General features: G+C 37.3%; 1 protein-coding gene across 9 annotated transcripts in view; it reads left to right on the forward strand.

Annotated features, from left to right (window-relative positions):
• RABGAP1 (RAB GTPase activating protein 1) overlaps positions 1-23,994 on the forward strand; it is a 175,409-nt gene that overhangs the window by 76,693 nt on the left and 74,722 nt on the right. For all 9 annotated transcript variants that reach the window (XM_021927168.2, XM_021927166.2, XM_021927171.2 and 6 more), the window contains 3 exons: positions 5,085-5,259; positions 10,815-10,908; positions 15,325-15,475. In XM_021927168.2, coding sequence (XP_021782860.1) covers positions 5,085-5,259; positions 10,815-10,908; positions 15,325-15,475 — 420 coding nt within the window. The remainder of the gene's footprint in view (positions 1-5,084; positions 5,260-10,814; positions 10,909-15,324; positions 15,476-23,994) is intronic.

Consider the following 23,994-nt stretch of genomic DNA (forward strand, 5'->3'; position numbering starts at 1 on the left):
AATGGCTATTTAGTACTGTCTTACTTGGGTGAACTATGGGCTTTTCAACCAGTCCGCTATTGATGGACACTTGGACTGGCTTCCAAGTCGTTTGCTATTCCAAATAATGTTGCGGTGTGGAATGTTATGTATGTGTTATTTTGATTTTATGAAAGTGCATCTTAGGATAGACTCCTATTAGTATAATCACTGACACATAAGGTGAATGTATACATGATATTGTTATATTTGCCAAATTCCCTTCTATAGAGGGTGTAACCATGGACAGGGTATGAGAATACCTGTCTCTCTGCAGGCTTGTCAAGTGTGTTGTCAAACTTAAGGATCTGATCAATGAGGCAGTGGTGTCTACGAGTAGTTTTACTTTATCCTCTGCCTTTTTAATGTATAAAGGTGACTTTTCTGTGAATTTTCTATTCATATCTTTTGTTCATTTTTCACTTTTCTCTTTGATTTTGGTCTTTTTTGTCTTTATTTTCAGAACCTCTTTGTATATTCAAGAGATGAACCCTTTGAGATAATGATATTCCTCCCAGTTTGTCACTTTTAACTTATATCATGGTGATTCTTTTTGGGTTTGTCATGCAGTTTCTTTTTATGTACTTGAATTTATCAGTATTTTCTTTTAAACTTTTCTGGATTTGGGATCAGTTAGAAAGGCTTTCCTAACTCCCAAGTTACAAAAAGAATACACTCTTCTGTTACTCTCCTGTTACTTACATGGTTTCATTTTACTACTTTTATATTTCTGATTCATTAGTATTTTATTCTGATGTACTCTGGTATATAGCATGAAGTGTGGATTTGATTTAATCTTTTTCCAAATGGCTATTCTCTTGTTCCAACACCATTCATTAAAAACTGTTAACTTTTCTACCCAGTGATTTGAAATACTACACTTATATATGAAATTTCCATGTGTGTTTGGACCTCTTTCTGGTATTTATATTCTGTTCCACTGGTCTTGCATTAGAATCACACAGTCATAATTATGTAGACTTTATTTTATTTATTTATTTATTTATTTATTTTGAGATGGGGTCTCACTCTGTCACCCAGACTGGAGTGCAGTGGCATGATCTCGGCTCACTGCAGCCTCCACCTCCCAGGTTCAAGCAATTCCCCCACCTCAGCCTCCCAAGTAGCTGGGATTATAGGGGTGCACCACCATGCCTGGCTAATGTTTTGTATTTTTAATAGAAATGGGGTTTTACCATGTTGTTAGGCTGGTCTTGAACTCCTGACCTCAGGTGATCCACCCGCCTCAGCCTCCTAAAGTACTGGGATTACAGGTGTGAGCCACCACACCTGGCAGTGTATAGACTTTATAATATGTTTTAATATCTGGTAGGTGTGCCTTCCCTCCTCAAATACTCCTTTTTGTGGGTTTTCCTGGATTTTCTTACTTGTTCATTTTTCATATAAACTTTATGTTCAACTTGTCTGGCTCTGGAAAAAAAAAACTACTGGTGTTTTTCATTTGTTTGTGGGGTTGTGTTTTTTTTGTTTTTTTTTTTTTTTTTTTTGAGACAGAGTCTCACTGTAGAGTGCAGTGGCACGATCCTGGCTCACTGCAACTTCCTTCTCCCAGATTCAAGCGATTCTCTTGTCTCTGCCTCCAGAGTAGCTGGGATTACAGGCATGTGCTGCCAGGCTCAGCTAATTTTTTGTATTTTTAGTACAGACGGGCTTTCGCCATGTTTGAACTCCTGGCCTCAAGTAATCCACTCCCAAAGTGCTGGGATTACAGGTGTGAGCGACTGAGCTTGGCTTTTTTTTTTTTTTTTTTTTTTTTTTTTTCCGAGACAGAGTCTTGCTCTACTACACAGGCTGGAGTACAGTGGAACAATCTCAGCTCATTGCAGCCTCTGCCTTCGGGGCTCAAGTGATCCTCCTGTGTCAGCCTCCTGAATAGCTGGGACTACAGGTGCGTGCCACCACACCTGGCTAAGTTTGTGTGTGTGTGTGTGTGTGTGTGTGTGTGTGTATATATATATATATATATATATATTTTTTTTTTTTTTTTTTTTTTGTGAAAGAGATGGGCTTTTGCCTTTGTTGTCCAGGCTGATCTCAAACACCTGGGCTCAAGTGATCTGCCCACCTCGGCCTCCCAAAGTGCACAGCCTCCCAAAGTATTGGGATTACAGGGATGAGCCATCACACCTGGCCACTACTGATGTTTTTATTGGGGAAAATTGGTATCTTTATGATGTTGAGTCATATCCAGGAACATGGGATGTCTTTCCATTTATTCAAATCTACCCTTTTTTTTGGTCTCATCTGAGTGCTTTTAATTATTTTATATGTTTATAACATATATTTCATAAATAGATAATTTTAAAACTTATTTAAATTTTATATATAATTTAAAACCTATGTTTAAATTATATGTATAATTTAATAAATAAAAGTTTTGTATTTAACATATATAATTCAAAAAGCTTTTTACCATAGAAAATTCAAACATATGCAGAAATTATAAAATAGTATAGTGAATCCCCATGTACTATTACCCAGCTTCAACAATTAACATTTTTCATTGTTAGAGTTCTTGACTTACAAGTTTGGTGCGGTAAGCCGGGTACGGTGGCTCACACCTGTAATCCCAGCACTTTGGGAGGCTGAGGCAGGCGGATCACGAGGTTAAGAGATGGAGACCATTCCAGCTCACACGGTGAAACCCTGTCTCTACTAAAAATACAAAAAATTAGCCAGGTGTGGTGGCACACACCTATAGTCCCATGTACTCAGGAGGCTGAGGCAGGAAAATTGCTTGAACCTGAGAGGCGGAGGTTGCAGCAAGCCAAGATCACACCACTGTACTCCAGCTTGGGTGATAAAGCGAGAGTCCGTCTCAAAAAAAAAGAAAAACAAACAAACAAAAAAAACAAGTTTGGTCCGGTAATTGACTATATTTATCCTTCTTCAAAAGGCAGCATGTCCTTTGGTCATTGCGACATACAGAAGGGTTTCTAAGTGGACCATGTTGGTTTGTTTATTTTTAAGATAGAGAGCTATTGCTCACTGGGCACGGTGGCTCATGGCTGTGATCCCTGCACTTTGGGAGGCCGAGGCGGGTGAATCATGAGACCAGCCTGGCCAACATGGTGAAACCCCGTCTGTACTAAAAATACAAAAAATTAGTGGCGGGCACCTGTAATCCCAGCTATTCGGGAGGCTGAGACAGGAGAATCCCCTTGAACCCAGGAGGCAGAGGTTGCAGTGAGCCGAGATGGCGCCACTGCTCTCCAGCCCTGGCGACAGAGACTCCATCTCAAAAAAAAAAAAAAAACCAAAAAAGAGCTATTGCTGATCTTTGAACTGTTTAGCATACCAGTTGTCTGATGTTTCAAAGAGCAATGTATAACACAACAAAAATTTTGAATTGTTTCTTATTAAAGTATAATTTTCAAGAGTTAAAAATCATAATTATCAATTTGGAATGAACATGTATCAAATATTCTAATTCAGTGTATTAATTAATGAGAGAACCAGAAAGGTAGCAAAACTGAGTGAGGAACTTGTATTTACATGGTCCTTCCTTTCAAAAAAAGAATGTTACAATAAGATTACTAGGTTAGAAATAAAACTGGTTAATGTCCTATAGGTGACCTTTGGGTTATGTTCTCTCTCGGACAGAAATCATTTGCATATCTCCTGGACACAAATCTATACGTTAACATGTAACTTCAGAGTCTGAGTCCTTAATAGTCAGTAGCTAAATCAAAATGGCATATTCATCTAGAAAATTAAGTAATCCTTGGGTGGACATGTTAAACCAAAGTTGGCAAACTATAGCCTGTAGGTCCACCTGGCCTGTCACTTGCTTTTGTAAATAAAGTTCTATTGGAACACAGCCAGACTCACTCACTCACTGTCCGTGGCTGCTTTTCCACTATAATGGCGGAGTTGAGTAGTTGCAGTAGAGACAACTGACTCATATAGCCTAAAATGTTTACTATTTGGCCCTGTATAGAAAAGTTTACCGACTTCTGTATTAAACAGTGCTTCAGGATGATATTGAAAGAGCATGTTGCCACTATCTTGGCCTTACTTCCATGATAGGGATAATTTTTTTTAAGAACCCAAATGAACATTGCAATGATAAAAATCTGCTCTGGCTGATATTTTTATAGCTAATGAACATCTTATTCCCCCATCTCCCTTTCTGTGTTTTTACTTTGGTATGTGTATATATATTTTTTTGTATAGCCACCTTTCTAGTTTTCTCTGTACCTTTTCCTATAGCTCTCCCTTTTTATTCTTCCCTATATTTCATGTTACTTTTTTCTCCTCCTTGTATGGAAGGAAGAATGTTAATGTACTTACATGTAATATGGAATGTTAATGTACTTACTTACAATACATATTGTAGCATAAAGTTTTATATTCCTGGTTTAAATTTTTAATTTAGGTCAGTTTAAATTATATGTTTGCCTCAGAATAAAACCAAAATACAATCAATTGGAGTAATCAAAATTATTGTGGTTACTGTTGATGTGCTCTCTGCCATTCAATCTCCCCATGACCTCACCTCAACTCCAAGTTGTAGTTTTCAGTTGAAGAAAAAGTTCTCTAGACTGTTTTAAGCAAAAGGAGTGGGGCTAAAACACTGAAACATTAGAAGTAAGAGAATTTTCTTAGTCTTAACATTTATGTTTTAGAATAATTTAAAACACTTTTTCTATATAGTTTTATATAGGAAACCTTGAAGGATGCCTTAACTAATTTGGGAGATACAGAACACTGTTAGCTCTTTAGTTGACAGTGTCAACTGGCTAAACATTGGTAGTTGGATATTTGACAATATGGTTTGAAGACAAATTGCAGAACTAGAGTACTGCTCGGTAAATGCCCTATTTTCCTAAGGATTTTAAGATCTAAACATGTGCTTTTCTATTTTAAAAAGTTACTTTTAATGTAGATATTTTAAAAAATCATTTATTTTCACATCCTATATGAAATCAGAGGTGATTGCAGTGAGCCGAGATCACTGCAATTAGAAACATTTAAAACACTGCAATTAATTAAAAACATAAAGAATTTTACTGCTTAATAAATAATATTTTTTCTTCCTCAAGATAAAGCAAAAGGAGAGAAAGAATAATACTGACACTTTATATGAAGTTGTATGCTTGGAAAGTGAATCAGAAAGAGAGAGGAGGAAAACTACAGCCAGTCCTTCAGTTCGCCTGCCACAGTCTGGATCGCAGAGTTCAGTGATACCTTCTCCTCCAGAAGATGATGAAGAGGAAGGTAAACTATAGGGATAGGTTAATTTATTTTTGGGGGTGGAGGACCCTGCAAACTATTAAAATTGTATCAGGGGATTGATAATGTGATACAACATTTATAATTCATTTAATGGAATTCCTAATGAGAGTTTACTATATGTAAGTAGCTGTGGAAGATTTAAAAATGATTAACATTGAGTTTTCTTTAAGATACTTGTAACCCAGTTGGAAAAATGAGATATATAATTAGCTTCTTTTAAACAATCAGTGTAGTGCTAGCTTGGTATATTAGTACATTTTTTTAAGAACAAGTTTGACACAGCTTACACCTAAAGAAGTGTTCCTATCTCAACACATTCATTTTGCGGGAACAAATTGACTTTGCCAAAATGTGGCTTGCACACATGACCCTTTTTACCAAATATATATTTTTTATTTTATTTTTTATTTTTATTTTTTGAGATGGAGTCTCGCTCTGTAGCCCGGGCTGGAGTGCAGTGGCCGGATCTCAGCTAACTGCAAGCTCCGCCTCCTGGGTTTACGCCATTCTCCTGCCTCAGCCTGCCGAGTGGCTGGGACTACAGGCACCCGCCACCTCGCCTGGCTAGTTTTTCGTATTTTTTAGTAGAGACGGGGTTTCACTGTGTTAGCCAGGATGGTCTCGATCTGCTTACCTCGTGATTCGCCCACCTCGGCCTCCCAAAGTGCTGGGATTATAGGCTTGAGCCACCGTGCCCGGCCCCCAAATGTATTTATAAATATATATGTTTATATATTACTGTGTTTTACACTGATAAGCATTAAGAATCCACTAGTTCTGGCCTCTATTAATAGAGGAGAATTCGGTTTTCATTGTGGGGAATGTTGTGGGGCATCATAAAGAGTAGTTTTTCAGTTGGGACTTTTAAGTGCAAGCAGAATCTAGTAGGCATCAGTGGAGTTTTTTTCTTGTTAAAAAATTGCATTAACTGGCCGGGTGCGGTGGCTCAAGCCTGTAATCCCAGCACTTTGGGAGGCCGAGACGGGCGGATCACGAGGTCAGGAGATCGAGACCATCCTGGCTAACACGGTGAAACCCCATCTCTACTAAAAATTAAAAAAAAAAAAATTGCATTAACAAAAGCATGGAGATGACAAGAATGATTGATTGGGTTAAATGAAATATATATCCATGATTATATGTACTTCAAGTTTAGAGTGATCACTGACTTTCTTCATGTTTAGAGTGAGCACTGAGTTTCCAAAACCTACTGTTTGCTATAACTCTCACTGCCCTTATGATTAATCAATTTAGCATCATATATTAGTAATACTAATGGCCACCAATTACTAAGTGCTTAATATGTAGTAAGCAGGTGCTTTATTTATATAATCCTCACGATAATCCTGAAAAATAGGATTTATTGTTAACCTAACTTTGCACATAAATAAATGGAATCTGGCCAGGCGCAGTGGCTCACGGCTGTAATCCCAGCACCTTGGGAGGCTGAAGTGGGAGGATCACTTGAGGTCAGGAGTTCGAGACCAGTCTGGCCAACATGGCGAAACCCTGTCTCTACTAAATACAAAACATTAGCTGGGCTTGATGGTGCATGCCTGTAATCCCAGCTACTTGGGAGGCTGAGGCAGGAGAGTTGATTGTACCCAGGAGGTGGAGGTTGCAGTGAGCCAAGGTTGTGCTGTCGCACTCCAGCCTGGGCAACAAGAGCAAAACTCTGTCTCAAAAAAAAAAAAAAAAAAAAAAAAAAGTGGAATCTCAGAAAAGTGAATTTGCCCAAGGTTACACAGCTAGAAATTGGCAGAGTCAGGATTTTGATCTAGGCCTGTGAGTCCACAGTCATAGCTGTAGTCTATCATCATCTCTTGCATTTAGTGCACATAAAGCATTTTGAAGTACAGAAAAAACACATGTATTGTTTTTGATGTCAGAGATGCAATTCAGAGTCCGCCTGGAGAGCCAATTTAAGTGATATGTTATATCTGGGAAAGGTGGATTATTCCCACTGTTTGAAATTGTCTGTTGTATAACAGGTTTGCAGTTTCTCTTCCAGGTCAACACTGGTTAAGATGACAGAGTGGGTAAAAGTTTACATAACTTTCCTCTCTTAACACTCAGCAATAAAAACAAACAAAAAAAACCAAAAATTGAGAAAGACACTATTATGAAATCAGAGAATGCTCAAATCTTCATACCATAGATTTTGAGGACTATCTGCTGGTTACAAAGAAATCTGGGCCCAGCTAAAGGTTCCTCAGGACTGATACCAAGTTTTAATTTATAGCAGACATACCTTTTTTAAAAATAAAATTTTAGGGGGTTTAGAAGGCCTCTACTGATAGTTCTTAACTAGGGAGAGATAAGAACTAATGGCAGTGTGTACCCCTTGGGGGAAATCATGGAACACTAGAACATAAGCTCTGTGAAGGAAAAGAGTGTTTCTGCTTTTGCCTCATGTTGTTCCCTAGTGTATACCACAACATTTGGTATGCAGTAGGTGCTCAGTAAATATTGGCAGTATGGGTAACCCCCTAGGATTCATTTTTATAGTAAAGAGTTAATAACAGGAGAACTGGGAGAACTGGGACTAAAGAAAACTATGTAGCTATGCTGTCTTTTAATTCTCCCTAACCCAATGTACAAACCAGAAAAACCATTCCTGCTGCGATTTGTTTGCTTCCAGGGGCTTCTTACCCATAAGACATTTGGCAGAAACCCAGCAATTATAAAGGGGACATGTTTAGAAGCATCATTCTGAAACTGAGATATCTATCCCTTAGGCAGATGGGTTCTTAACACAGATTTTAAACTACTACTGCCGAGATTTATTGAAAGTATCCAAAATGTGAAAGAGAATTTTGTAAGATAAAGTTTGTCTAATATTTTTGAAGAAATTATCATCCCTTCTAAATTTTAGTGTGTTTTTCATAGCCACCTTTCCCCAAAGAGTTGTATTTAGTATATTGGTGTTTTAATAAATAGAAAATTACTTGAGAGTTTAGAAAGTAGGGTCAGTCTGGCAAGGTAGTGAAGTTGGGGACATTTACCTTAGTGCCCTTGAGCCTTTCTTTTTTTTTTCTTTTCTTTTTTTTTGTTTGAGATGGAGTCTCACTGTGTCGCCCAGACTGGAGTACAATGGCACAATCTTGGCTCACTGCAACCTCTGCCTCCTGGGTTCAAGTGATTCTCCTGCCTCAGCCTCCTGAGTAGCTGGGATTACAGGTGCCCACACCACGCCTAGCTAATTTTTATATTTTTAGTAGAGATGAGGTTTCACCAGGTTGGCCAGGCTTGTCTCAAATTCCTGACCTCAGATGATCTGCCCACCTTGGCCTCCCAAAGTGCTGGGATTACAGGCGTGAGCCACTGTGCCCGGCCTAGCCTTTTCTCTTCTTTACCTTATTCATCCATATACAGAAGATCTCTCACATTCTGTCTGTCATTTTCTGTGTCTCACTAGCGAAACTGATGATGATGTCCAAAGCATTATAATATAAAGAAGTTCAATAAGAAGTATCACAGATTTCCGAGTCTTTAAAATTAGTGCTTTCAGATACTTGTTGTCTCTGTTGGGGATGCAGATTCAACATGTAGTCATTAGGGGTGTAAAGAGCCAGAGTTTGTTTAGGCAAGTTAAGCTAAAAAATAAACAAAGTCTAGAAAGAGCATTGGTAAAGATCCATGGAAACAAGTACTGTTGTAACCCAGTTAGTGGAATTGTAAATTGGTAGAACATTTTGGAAGTCAGTTTGTCGGAAATTTTCAGTATTCTTAAAAATATGCTTTCTTTTTAAAACTGAGAAAGTCAGTTTCTGGGCATATACCCGATGAAAGCAGTGAGATATATTCATCCTGTTTCTGTTTGTAGCAAAAAGTTAAAAACTCCCAAGTGTCCAATAAGAGGATTAAGTAGATATCTTAGTCCATGTTGATTCTCTGCTTTCATTATGCTTTTTAGTTCCTCTAATGCCTTGATCAGTGTCACTTTTTTCACTGTCTTTGTATCTTATAATCTCTAACTTCTGACTTGAATTTACTTTCCTTAATTGAATTAAATTAGAAATGATTTAATTTGGCCTTTTAAAGTATTTTTGTGCTTTCTTTTATAAATTATTTCCCATTTTAGAAAATTTAGAAAGTCATAAAAACATAAAACAGAGAAAAATACCAATCATAACTTTGTCACTCAGAGGGACCAATTGTTAGTGTTTGGTATAGTTTATACTGATCTGTTTTCTATTTTATAACATAGATTAGATCATAATGAATATTAAGCTCTTTATATTTTCATTTTATACTGTATTTTGCCATATCATTTGTATGAGTCCATTCTCATACTGCTGATAAAGACATACCCAACCGAGACTGAGTAATTTATATAGAAAAGAGGTTTAGGCCGGGCACGGTGGCTCAAGCCTGTAATCCCAGCACTTTGGGAGGCCGAGACGGGCGGATCACGAGGTCAGGAGATCGAGACCATCCTGGCTAACATGGTGAAACCCCGTCTCTACTAAAAATACAAAAAACTAGCCGGGCGAGGTGGCGGGCGCCTGTGGTCCCAGCTACTCCGGAGGCTGAGGCAGGAGAATGGCGTAAACCCGGGAGGCGGAGCTTGCAGTGAGCTGAGATCCGGCCACTGCACTCCAGCCCGGGCTACAGAGCAAGACTCCGTCTCAAAAAAAAAAAAAAAAAAAAAAAGAAAAAAGAAAAGAGGTTTAATTTTTTCTTTTTGAGACGGAGTCTTGCTCTGTTGCCCAGGCTGGGAGTTCTGTGGTGCGATCTCAGCTCACTGCAAAATTTATAAACAAAAGAGGTTTAATTGATTCTACAGGGCTGGGGAGGCCTCAGGAAACTTAGAATCATGGCAGAAGGGGAAGCAAACATGTCCTTCACATGGCAGCAGGAAAGAAGAATGAGTGACAGCAGGGGAAATGCCAGATGCTTATAAAACCATCAGATCTCATGAGAACTCACTGTCATGAGAATAGCATGGGGGAAACGGCCCCCAAGATTCAGTTACCTCCCTTCGGGTCCCTCCCATGACATGTGGGATTATGGGAACTACAGTTCAAGATGAGATTTGGGTGGGGACACAGAGCCAAACCATATCATCATTATATAAACATAAATGTCAACATGCAATTGCATTATATACATATATTATAATTTCTTCAACCATTCTGTACTCCCGTTGTTGGACACTTAGGTAGTTTGAAACTTTTTAAGTGTTTTGAATAAGACTTAAACATATTTTCATGCATAAAGCTGTTTGCTTTAGAAAATGAGAGAAAATACCATATTTTGAATCCTATAGTTTTATAATTAAATACCTCCTTTTTTTTTTTTTTGAGATTGACATAATATGGACCTATGTGGAAAACAAAAGAGGATTAAAGAGATTACAGCATTTTACCTAGAACCATTTTTATTTTTTTTGTACTTATCCATAAATACTAAAAGAGAGAAATTGTGACTTTATGCTCCCAGTAAAGTCTTTCAAATTTGACTCTTAAACATTCCAGTGTTGTGGCTAGCATAGCCACCCCTGTTACCGTTTTTGTGTGTTTTGTTTATTATAGATAATGATGAACCTCTCCTGAGTGGATCTGGTGATGTATCCAAAGAATGTGCAGAAAAAATTCTTGAAACATGGGGAGAACTGTTGTCAAAATGGTAAGTTATGTTAGAATAGTTTTTATCTGCAAATTCTCATTTTATGGGTAGAGAATCTTACCTAACTATAATATTCAATTTTGGAACCAATAGTAGAAACCTAAGCTCAAGGTTTGCATTCTGTGATCTATTTTAGAGATTTATATGAGTAGTAGTAGAGAATTGAAATCAATTTTCAGAATATCAGGAACCTAATAAGTTCTCATTGCTGGAGAAAATATTTACCCGAACGTGGAATTCATGTACAGAATAAATAAGAAAAGTATCTTTTATATTGAAGAGGTTAGGAACCACTGAGTGGTTCAGATAATACACAGCAGTCCGTTTAGAGGATGTTCACACAATGCATAGAGCCATGGTAGAGACCGCAGGTAGGATTTTTCCCTTATCTGTGATAAGTATCTAGAATGACAGAGCAAAGTGTCATGAGCATGGTATATATTACCTGCTCTATTGATTACTAACTCTTACAAAATTCCTACTAACACTTAAAAAAATTTAGGAATTTATCATCAGCTCAAGAGATGGTTTGACAGCAGTGTTAAGAAGCGCTATCCAATAGGCTATCTAAAAAGAATACATTGCCTTCAGGCTGGGTGTGGTGGTTCACACCTGTAAACTCAGTCTTTTGGGAGGTCAAGGCGGGAGGATTGCTTGACCCCAGGAAGTCAAGACCAGCCCGGGCAACTTGGTGAAACCCCATCTCTACAAAACATGAAAAAGTTAACCGGGCATGGTGGCGCGCACCTGTGGTTCCAGCTACTCTGGAGGCTGAGGCAGGAGGATCGCTTGAGCCTAGGAGTTCGAGGCTGCAGTGAGCCTTGATTGCACCACTGCACTCCAGCCTGGGTGACAGAGTTGAGACCCTTTCTCCAAAAAACAAAAAAAAGAAAAAACACCAAACAAAAAGAATATATTGCCTTTAGGTGTTTATTAACATGACCACAGATATTCTGGTAAGTCAGATTGGTGAGACATTTATGCAGTTTCCTTTTTTCCTTGAGTAGGATGCCAGCATATGCTGAAAAAAGCTGAGCTTGGAAGAGATCTGAACATTCTCTATTTCTGACATTCTGGTTACTAGGGTTGTCATATAAACTCCCTATTGGCCCATTACTTTGGGGTTTGATTTTTCTCAGACATTTTAACTGTTGAAATATTTCACTGCATTGTTAGAGTAAAGCTCTGTCTCAGAATTTTAAAGCATTTTATGCCTTTCAGGGATAGGACTACAAATGGGCATTATCTGCTTTTGTATTACTCTCACAATGCTTTACACTTTTGACAAAACACTCTCCACACTGGAAAATGTCAAAATGTGTACAGGAGAAAAAAGCAAACCAAAGCACAATTTGTCTTTACACAAGTTGTTTTAATAAATGAACTCTGCAAAAAACCCCAGAGTAATAGTTTTCTTATATTTTTGATATTTCTTTACGCCAGGAGACAAAACTTCTGGTGCTCTTATCACAATTATATTTTCAGTTCAGTGAATTTGGAGTGTTTGGAATGCTGCTGGCAGGAATTTTATCTGTATTAAAAGGTTTCTGCTCTAAAACAGAAATGTAATTGAGTTTTGATATGGTTACATAATAATATATTTAAAATCATGTAGATATAGCATTAAGACTCTAGTTAGCTTTTATTACACGAACCCATCAGCATCTTATACAACAGCTTGGAATTCATTTTGTTATCAAGCTTTGTTATTAATTTAATTAACATGTCTTCCTATTCCCTCAGATGTATTTGTTGAGTTTCCATCTGTCTCTACTATCTTTCAGGGTATTTAAACTATTTTTGCTTGCTTTAGTCATGTCTTCGGATATGATATAATAGTGTCTCTTCTTTAGTTCATTACATTGTGATTTTTTTCTCATTATTATATGTGTTCTAGGGATATGTGTCCTGTGGATAAGAAGCATTGTAATAATGGAATTTTAAAGCTTGGTAGACCTGGTTTCAAATTCTACCTCTCCTACTTTTAAGCTGTGTGGTCTTAGACAAGTCACTTAACTCTTTTGAGTCTGTTTCTTCATTTAGAAAATAGAAGTCTATAAAATTACCATTTGTAATTATTATAGATTAAAAATAATGGATACCATGGTTGTAGTTACAATAACATAGAATGAATGAATTTACCATATTTTAGGCACCGTGCTGTTATGTGCTGTATTTCAACTCTAACAACCTTATAAAGTATTTGTTTTTTTACAGATGAGGCTGGTTCATAGGTTAAGGCATTCTAGTTAGTAAATATCACAGCCAGAATTTTTAACACAGTCAAGTCTGATCCCAAAGATAGTTTATTTAACTATTTAACTCTACATTAGATTTTAGTGGTAGTATTAATAGTATCTTTGAGCTCTAATTCTCCAAGTTCATTTTAATATGACTCTTAATGGATAAGAGAACTAATGTCAGTATAAAATAGGTTGCCAAGTTGGATAAAGTTAGTATTATCAATGAGATGGAATTATTCTGAAAGTAATTTTATCAGTGTAAATTAAGCTAGTAAGGTTAGCAGACTTTGTCTGTAAAGAGCCAAATAATAAATATTTTAGGTTTTGCAGGCTAATAGTCTGTTACAACTACTCAGTTCTACTATTGTAGTGCAGAAGTTATCATACACAATACTTAGACAAATAAGCGTGGCTGTGTTTCAATAAAAGTTTATTTACGAAAACAGGTGATAGGCCCAGTTTGGCCCACAGGCCATAGCATACCAGGGATTGAGTTAGCAACAGAACTGTGTCTGTTCTTTCTGCTCATAACTCTTCAACTTTTGTATAATGTTTTTATCTAAACAAGGACAAAACTATTGAATTGTCTATAGCACTTGCATTAGGGTACCAGTGTCACAGAATAAATCACTTTTAAATGTACTGTGCAGAATTCTTATAGGATTCTATGAACATTTTGAGAAAAATCACGGCCTTTTTATAATTTGATAGTGGTTATTTTGTATCAGTAACTTCTGCTTACGTGTGATAGTCACAGCATCTTTTTAATGTCAGGATCCTGCTTTATTGACTCAGTAATGGTGGCTCTCAAGTCACAAACCAGCTGCTCTATAATATTAGTCTTAAGAATTTGAGGACTACTTCAGTCATTTAATTGACCTCCCTGAAATTTTTTCTGCATCTGTAAAACTAGAGACACTACCATCTACCCTAGATGGTTGTTCTGAAGATCAAATAAGATACTGTATGCAGAAGCACTTTGTACATTTATACCAACGTGTCAAGGCTAGTGTAATTTTCTCCATTTTATAGGTGACATAAATGAAGTCCAAAGATTTTGGCAACTTGTAGTGATACAGTAGTTCAGTGGAAATGTTATTAGCCACCATAAGCATTCAGAAAAGTTATCTGAAGGAAGGCATCATAAAAACTGTTGGAAACATACTTGAGATGTTTTATTTTAACTTAGAACGTATAAATATGCAATATTCTTGTCAATTTTGTTTTTTCTAGACAGAATCTGTCTCTGTCACCCAGGCTGGAGTGCAGTGGTGCGATCTCTTGTTGCAGCCTTGAACTCCTAGGCTCAAGTGATCTTCTTGCCATAGCCTCCCAAGTAGCTAGGAATATAACCATCATGCCAGCTTATTTTTATTTTTCTGTAGAGACGGGGTTCTTGCTGTATTACCTAGGCTGGTCCCAAACTCCTGGGTTCAAGAAATCTTCCCACCTTGGCCTCTCAAAGCAGTGGAACTACCTGAGTCACCGCGCCCCTCTGACCACTTGTCAATTTTGATGTAGAGCTAGGTTCTTGTCCTTTATTATATGTCCACTGATTAGAATTTTGCTCTTTTTTGTTTGTTTGTTTTTTTAGACGGTGTCTCGCTCTGTCACCCAGGCTGGAGTGCTGTGGTGCAATCTTGGCTAATTGCAACCTCCGCCTCCCGGTTCAAGCAGTTCTTCTGCCTCGGTCTCTCGAATAGCTGGGATTACAGTCATGTGCCACCATGATGGGCTACTTTTTGTATTTACACGGAGTTTTACCATGTTGCCCAGGCTGGTCTTGAACTGCTGACCTCAGGTGATAACGCCCACCTCGGCGTCCCAAATTTCTGGGATCACGGGCGTGAGCCACTGCACCCGGCCATCTTTTTTACACAAACCATAGCCATAGAGCATCATCTGTGATTTCCAGTTTTGCCTTTTTTTTTTTTTTAAAGTAGAGAAGTAATTTAAAGATACTTAAGAAGCAGTTTACAGAATCTATGTGGATTTTTATTTTCTTCCACCCAATCTCTCATAGTTGTCTTCAATTCAGAAGCACTTTTTTTTCCCCTTTATTACTTTGTTACCTTGTCACGTATTTGTAAGCCATTTAGATTGACTTTGAGAAAAGTAACAGTCTTTAGGGAATCTTCCTCTTGTGATTTGTGGTTTATGGCTTTATTTTTAGGCATCTCAACTTGAATGTGAGACCGAAGCAGTTGTCAACCTTAGTAAGAAACGGTGTCCCTGAAGCTCTTCGGGGAGAAGTCTGGCAGCTACTAGCAGGCTGTCATAACAATGACCACCTGGTAGAAAAATACCGCATTCTTATCACAAAGGTAAGGGGGTGATAATTCAGCTTCAGCATTAATTCTTTAGAGATTTGTGATGAAAAGATCATTGTAGTTATTTGACTTATAAGAAGTTTTTATGATTATTTATTTAAGGATAGAACTGTTAATACTTCTAGCTCTTACATGTTTTTTCTGTTGCACAAAGGAGAAGTCATAGTTTTTTCTCCTTGATTCATATCACCTCGAACCAAAGATGTCTTCTAGCCCATTGTATATCCAGATCCTTTTTTGACTGTAAAAAACATTTTTAGTCAAACCACTTGTGCTGTGCAATATGTAAAAATTTTCTTTGGATTATTTTAATACTTTTCACATTTTACAGAAATGTGCTCTTAGTAGGGAAGGCTTAGTTCCAGTTTCTGCAATTGTAAGAAAATAATTTTTTAATCTTAAACCATATTCTCTTTTAGCTCATTCCTCTAAAGTGAAAAAAATCCTCATTTGTATGGTGTTCCCCTTCTGAAGTTCATGCATTCCTCAAAGTTTTGCAAGAAAAACTATTTCTTGTACAAGCATATCAGGATTTAAAATAATTTTCTGCAAGGTTAGGCAATGTTTTGTGCCTTTGTGTTCGTGTTTTCGGTTTTGGTTTTAATTTTCTCAAATTCTTGAAGTATTTACCTTTAGGAAGCAGTTTCTCCAATAGTATGCAAATCCCAAACCTGGGTTGTGAATGGATTGCTCAGAATCTTCAAAAATATAGGAGATTTTTCAATGTGACAGAAGGTAAAACCTTGTCTTAAAAAAAAAAAAAGTTAAAACCTTATATATGAATGATACCTCTCTATAAAGCTCTTATTAAAAAACACCTTATAAGGGAAGAGCAGGTTTTTTTTTTTTTTTTTTTTCTTTGAGACGGAGTCTTGCTCTGTCGCCCATGTTGGAGTGCAGTGGCATGGTCTAGGTTCACTGCAACCTCCGCCTCCCAGCTTTAAGCAGTTGTTGTGCCTCAGCCTCTCAAGAAGCTGGGATTACAGGTGTGCACCACCACGCCTGACTGATTTTTGTATTTTTAATAGAGAGTGGGGTTTTTCCATTTTGGACAGGCTGTTCTTGAATTCCTGGCCTCAAGCAATCTGACTGCCTTGGCCTCCCAAAGTGCTGGAATTACAGGTGTGAGCTGCCTCACCTGGCCTGGAAGAACAGCATTCAAACATGAGATAGGACCTTCACCAGAAAATGACTTTTATGTCCTCAGAATATTAATATTCTTTCTCGTCGTCTTAATTCCAGACAGAATTTTTTTTGTTTCAGTAGTAAGTATTCTGATTCCTTCTATTAAGTTGATATAATTGTTTAACTAGTATTTATTGTTGAGTAACTATTACAACCACAGTGTTGGAGCTAGGACGTTAAACACAAAAGCAAGTAACTGTCTTATGATAGAATGTATCTGAAAAAGCACAGTGGGAGCCACCAAAAGTAGTTATTAATTCTGCCTGGGAGAACAGGGGAGTCTCTCAGGAATGTAACACTTGAGATGAATTCCAGGCATAGAAAGATGGGTAGAGCATTGTACTCATAGTATGAATGGAGCCACTGAAGAATGAGGTTATATGACATCTATGTCTATTAGAGATACACTTAGTTTTTATTTTCTTTTGTTGGCAAATCATATTTTAGATTTGTGACACTATTTAGTTTTTTTGAAGTCCTTTGAAATGTTTGGTCAAAAATGATTTCTTAAGAGCTTATTGCTTTAAACTAAATATTTTTGGTAAGACTATTCATAAGACATGAAGTGTCTGTAACTGAATGGATTCTGTTTTTCTGGTTCCATGAAAGTGGTGACATCTATTGATAGAAAAGGAACCTGGTTGTTATATATAAAAGAAAGACTATTAAAAAATACGAAACATTTGATTGATTTGTATATACTGGTGATGTGTACTTTATATTTCACATTGAACTTACAGTTTTTTTTTTTCTTTTTGAGACAGAGTCTAGCTCTGTCACCCTGGCTGGAGTGCAGTGGTGCGATCTCGGCTCACTGCAACCTCTGCCTCCTGGGTTTAAGCAATTCTCCTGCCTCAGCCTCCTGAGTAGGTGGGATTACAGGCACCCGCCACCACTCCCAGCTAATTTTTTTATTTTTAGTAGAGACGGGGTTTCACCATATTGGCCAGGCTGGTCTCGAATTCCTGACCTCATGATCCGCCTGCCTCAGCCCCCCAAAGTGCTGGGATTACAAGTGTGAGCCACAGCGCCCAGCTCCCAAATTTTTTAATGGATATGTATTAATTTAAATTGCTAGTAGATGATCAGAAAATAGAAATTATTTAACCACCATAATATTTGTGAATTTAAAAAAATGACAGTGATAGCTAATGTAAGTTGGTATTGCTTTTCCTTTCTGTCTTCCTGGAATTAAGAGTTATCATTGTATGGAAATGGTAATTGACATTTTTTAACTTACTCTGAAATGTTTTTGCGGGCAGTAAGGTACTTTTTACAGTCCTCTACCCTGCCAGCCGAGCTATCAAAGTTTGCATATAAGCTACTTTTTAAAAAGTATATAGCTCCATGACATTTTGCATGTAAATACACTTCAGTGACCACTATGAAGAGCAAGAACATATCTGTAACCCCCCAAAATTATTCATGTACTTTCTAGTCATAAATACCCTTACTACACCCCTGAGTCATCATTATTCTGACTTTTCTCTCCTTAGGTTAGTTTTGATTGTTCTTGAATTTTTTTCTTTTTTGGATATGGAGTCTTGCTGTGTCATCCAGGCTGGAGTGCAGTGGCAGGATCTCGGCTCGCTGCAGCCTCCGCCTCCTGGATTAAATGATTCTCCTGCCTCAGCCTCTGAGTAGCTGGGATTACAGGCACACGCCACCCAGCCTGCCTAATTTTTGTATTTTTAGTAGAGAAAGGATATCCCCATGTTGGCTAGGCTGGTCTCGAATTCCTGACCTTAGGTGATTCCCCCCGCCCTGGCCTCCCAAAGTGCTGGGATTACAGACGTGAGCTACCGCGCCCATCCTTGAATTTAATTTAAATGCAGTTATACAGTCACACAGCATGTGCTCATTTGTATCTCACTTCTTTTGCTCCTCTATTTTGAGAGTATATCAGTAGCTTGTTTTTTGTTGTCTTTGAAAAAAGTTGTTCAGAGTATTCCATTATATGAATAAACTACACTTTAAAAATATAATCGGCTATTACAAACATTTGATTTTTTCCAATTTTAGCTATTACGAGTAAAACTAAACATCTTGCACACAGCAGGATTTGTACATATTACACTTATTTAGAAAATATTTATGTATATATACACCCTACTAATTTCTAAAAAGTATTTATTCTGAACATGGCTTCTTTGCCAGATAATATGCTTTGTGTTCTGAAATTTTGCATATAATATTACTTTCAAGATTTTTTTTTTTGCTTAGCTTCTTCAAAGACTAGAGCAGGAAGGAGTGATGTGATTCATAGAGTGAAGATCAAAAAAATTAACCTGGCAAACAAAACTGATTAATGTCTGTGTTATCGTCTTGCATTAGTTGTCAAGCCTGTCTTGTATGGGGTACATGTGGGAATTTTTCCATATACCTTTTTAACCCAAGGACTTTTAGTCACATAAAATAGTCACATAAAATACATAGTATGCTTTTAAAGGTGTTTCTTATTTCAGTAAGCAATGGAGTTAGTTTCTTCTTCCTGTTTTGCTTTTTAAAGTGAAAACTTTTTAGGTTTTTAAATTTCAGTAGGGATCTAGAAGGGAAATAATAGAACAATAGTAGTAGCTACCTTTTTGAGCACTAAGTATGTGTCGGATACCTGCTGCCCCATATCTCAACCAGTATTAGTTATTAATTTTTACTATCAGTGGACGTAAGTGATGCCAGCTTTTTTTTTTTTTTTGAAGACTCTGTCTGTTGCCCAAGCTGGAGTGCAATGATGCGATCTTGGCTCACTGCAACCTCTGCCTCATGGGTTCAAAGGATTCTCCTCCCTTAGCCTCCTGAGTAGCTCGGATTACAGGTGCACGCCACCACGCGTGGCTAATTTTTGTATTTTTAGTAGAGACTGAATTTCACCATGTTGGTTAGGCTGGTCTCAAACTCCTGACCTCGTGATCCTCCCACTTCGGCCTCCCAAAGTTCTGGGATTACGGGCATGAGCCACTGCGCCTGGCCTAGCATATCTTTAGTTTGCAATTCTCTGGTTACCAGTAAATGTGAATGATTTGCTCTTCTATAAATTACCTTTTCATGTTCTTTGTACATTTATCTATGAAGTCTTTTTAAGATAACAGTTTCTAAACACTCTCCATATATTATGTTTACTAATCCTTTTCGTATGCATTATACATGTATTTTTTAATGATTTTATTTATGGTTTTATGCCATACAAGATGTTTTCAATTTTTATGTAGAAAACTGTTTCTTGGTTAAGGCCTCTTCTATCTCTCTATTTTGTAAATGTGGCTTCCAACGTTTTCTTGCAAGAGTTTTATTCTATGTGTTAATTTTTATGTCTTTAATCCATCTGGAATTTATTTTTGTATGTGGCATGAGAAAGCAGTTTGATTTTACTTTCTTCCAGATGGATAACCAGTTGTGCTGCTCCTATTTTCCTACTCAGTAGAACTACCATCTTTGTCATATTTTAAATTCTCATATATACTGGGATTGATTTCTAGATTGTTCTCTGTATTATCTGTTTGCATATTCCTGTCCCCACACTGTTTTGATTAAAGAGGCTTTGTATTATTTCTGATAGCTGTGAAAGCAAATCTTTTTGTTTTCTATTTCATACCTTACTTGACTATTCTGCAAATTTAGTCTGCCATAAAAACCTTAAAACCTTTTATTCAATCTCACTACCACCACCGCCCTATAAGGTTATGTGGAGATTCTTATTTGAATTGCATTTAATTTACATACCAGTTGAGGGTGTAAGTTCAACACGTGAGAATACAGTATGTCTTTTTGTTCGTTCAGGTTTTTTGTTTGTTTGTTTTTGTTTTTGTTTTTTTGCCTTCAAGAATTCTGAATTGCCTTCATAGGGATCTTGTGGCTTTGTTGTTAAACCAGTTCCTAAGAATTAGCGGGTTTGCACTACAGCAGATGGAATGGTTTTGTCAGTTTCCGTTTGTAGGTGCTAACTGCTACAATAGAGAAAAGACAGTGATTTTTACATTTTTTCTATTTGCCTCTTAATATTTTGATTAATTATCCTAACTTTATAAGATTGTCATCTTTTGAGATTTTCAGGCGTGTAATAATATCAGCAGTAAAAACAGTTTCACCTCTTTTACAATGTTTATACAGCCTACTAAATTTTCTTGGTTTTGTCTTTATATTTTATAAAAGCATTAAGACAATGTTAAATGATGATGGTGATAACTAGCACCCCCGTCTAATTCCTGAATTTAATTAAAATGGTTTTAGTTTTTCAATCTTTTGGAAAACATATTCTTTTTTTTTTTTTTGATAAACAATTTGTGTTTGGCCGGGCGCAGTGGCTCACGCCTGTAATCCCAGCACTTTCGAAGACCGAGGCTGGCAGATCACCTGAGGTCAGGAGTTCGAGACCAGCCTGGGCAACATGGCGAAACCCCGTCTCTACTGAAAATACAAGAATTAGCCGGGCGTGGTGGTGGGCACCTGTAATCCCAGCTACTCAGAGGCTGAGGCAGGAGAATCGCTTGAACCCAGGAGGCAGAGGTTGCAGTGAGCCAAAATAGTGCCACTGCACTCCAGCCCAGGTGACAGAGTGAGACTACATCTCAATAAATTAATAAATAAATAATAATAATTTGTGTTTCATTTAAGTGGTTTCCTTCTATCCCTGGTTTGGATTTTTTATTAGGAATGTTACTGAATTTTATCAGCTTTCTCAGGACTATTACTAATTTTCTTTAATTTGTTAATGGAGTAAATTACATAATCTATCAACATATGATAGACTTCTTATATTGAACTACTACCCTTGGCTTCATGGAATAAATTTTTATAGACCAAGCACCCCGGTAGTCTTTTGTCTTCTGGTGTTTGATTAAGAGCTCCTCAACCCTGGCCTCTAGGTAGAACTTGTCAGACTCAGAGGGAAGAAAGCTTAATAAGTAATCCACAGGGACTCTCATGGCTTCTCTTACCTCCAGTTGCCTGTAATTCTTACAGCTATTTGGATCTTGTGAATCAAATAAGTTGGAGTTGAAAATGAAGGGGAAACAAAAGCACTTTCTTGTTTCCAGGTTCCAGAATCCTCTTCTGTCCCTTCTTTCTGATGGTTATTTTTTGCCTTCTGTGTTGGTGGCTTTGCTCCTTGCAATTCAGTGCTTAGTAGCAAAAATTTGCAACAAAGTGCTTCTTCAGTAGATCATTTTAATAATGAGAGAATAATGAAATAGCAACCTATTCTGATGTTTTTCTTTCCTTCTATCCAATTGGCCTTGCTTATCTTTTCTTAAACTTATTTGCATCATTTTCTCTAGTTTCAACTTCAGTGATAAGAATCTTTTGCCACTAACAGCAAGCTTTTATCCAGAAGCAAACTAATAGCAAGCTCATATAACCAATGTTTACATTTCTTTTTTTCTTTTTTTTTTTTGAAACGGAGTCACGCTCTGTTGCCAGACTGGAGTGCAGTGGCACGATCTCAGATCACTGCAACCTCCACCTCCCGGGTTCAAGTGATTCTCCTGTCACAGCCTCCTGAGTAGCTGGGACTAAAGCCATGCACCACCACGCCCAGCTAATTTTTGTATTTGTAGTAGAGACGGGGTTTCACCATGTTGGCCAGTATGTTCTTGATCTCTTGACCTTGTGATCTGCCCGGCTTGGCCTCCCAAAGTGCTGGGATTACAGGCGTGATCCACCGTGCCCTGCCAACCAATATTTACATTTCTAATTGTTGAAAAGCATCCCTGGAGGCCCAGCCACATTTTGCTAATCTGGAAAAAATAATTTATTCAATTATAATGTTATTAGTAAGCAGATTGTTTTACTTTTTAATTAATAATTTGTCTGGTAGGTTTGTAATAGGTAAGAATTGAATAATATTTAATCATAAGAATCTGCCTGTGGATACCCAACAATAAAAGGAGATCGATTTAGCAAAAAAGAATGTTGGCGATGGAGGAGGAAGCCTGTATACTAGTTTCAGTTCTGCCACTTCATTTCCTCTTCTCTGAGGTAGCTGAGGTAGTCTGTTGATTTTTCCTTAAGCTTTGTGACATTCTGGAAAATCAGACAGTGTGTTTGAGTCCTGCCCTTCAAAATAGGCCATAATTCCATTTTTTCACAACTGAGCACTCTTGCTGTCTTGTTCTACATGAAAATAGTGGCTGGTGGATATTAGAACTGTATTGTCTGCTGTCATACAGCATTTGCTGCAGTAGGTCCCTCTAAATTATTACTTGTGAACATAATTTTAAGCCCTGTATCTTATCCCTGTGAAGTTATTTTTCTTCGTGTGAGTTTACGCAAGTCATACTTGCTGGGAGTTCTAAAGGTTTCCTGAATTACAAGACTGGAAACATATTTGGTTTGTCCATGTTAAAATTACTATTCGACAGTTTTTTACCCACAAATAGGCAATTTCATATGCCTCGACTTAATAATTACAGGTGAGTTAAACAGTTACCATACTGGGGTTTTACTTGAACGATCTTTCAACCTAAAAGCAGAATTGCCTTTTGTTTTATTGGGCATTCATTGTTTATTCAATAAAAAATACCTTTTGAATGCCTACCCTGTGCCAACCCTGTGGTAGGCCTCATGGATATGCCCATAAATAAAATAAACTTGTTCACTGATTTCAGGAAGTCTGCAATCTAATGGAGGAAATAGGCAGTTAACTATAAACAGTCATAAAGTTGCATGGGAGTTGTAGAAGAAAGAATACATACTTCTGTACTGCATATGACATGAAGGATTTCTTACCTAAGTGTTCTAAAAGGTCTCTTGTTCAGAAATTAGCCAGGGGTTGGATAGTTGGGGTGGGATAAGGTGCTGCATAGCACACGTGGTCTTAAAAGTCACAGGTAACAGCATGTGCTCAAGGGTGAGGAAAAGCTTGGCAGTTTCATAGAGTATGAATGAAGATAAGACCAGAGAGGTGGTAGATAGGGAGCAGATCTTTGAAAGCTTCAGAAGGCATATTTAAGGTTTTGGGCAATAGAAGCCAATGAAGGATTTTAAGCAGGCAGGTTATATATTCCAGTTTATAAGGCAATATGCAAAGTGGTTTCCATCTAAAGGCAAATTGTCTTAATTCAGATCCTACTTCTACTGTATTCTAGCCATTGAAATTGGACACTTTAACATTCATAGGCTTTGGTTTCCTTATCTGTAAAATGGAACAGTAATAGTATTTTATTTGTAGAGTTGTTAGAATTAATGTAGATAATGTGTGAAAATACTTAGTATAATTCATATTCCATACTAAGTGTAAATAACAATATTTTTAATATATTTTTTTGCTTATTATCTGTATTATTAGGCTTAGAAAGATCACTGCGTTATTTGGGTTAGAGTGGAGTAAGAAT

The sequence above is a fragment of the Papio anubis genome, chromosome 13 (assembly GCF_008728515.1).
Source record: "Papio anubis isolate 15944 chromosome 13, Panubis1.0, whole genome shotgun sequence".
Taxonomy (NCBI): domain Eukaryota; kingdom Metazoa; phylum Chordata; class Mammalia; order Primates; family Cercopithecidae; genus Papio; species Papio anubis.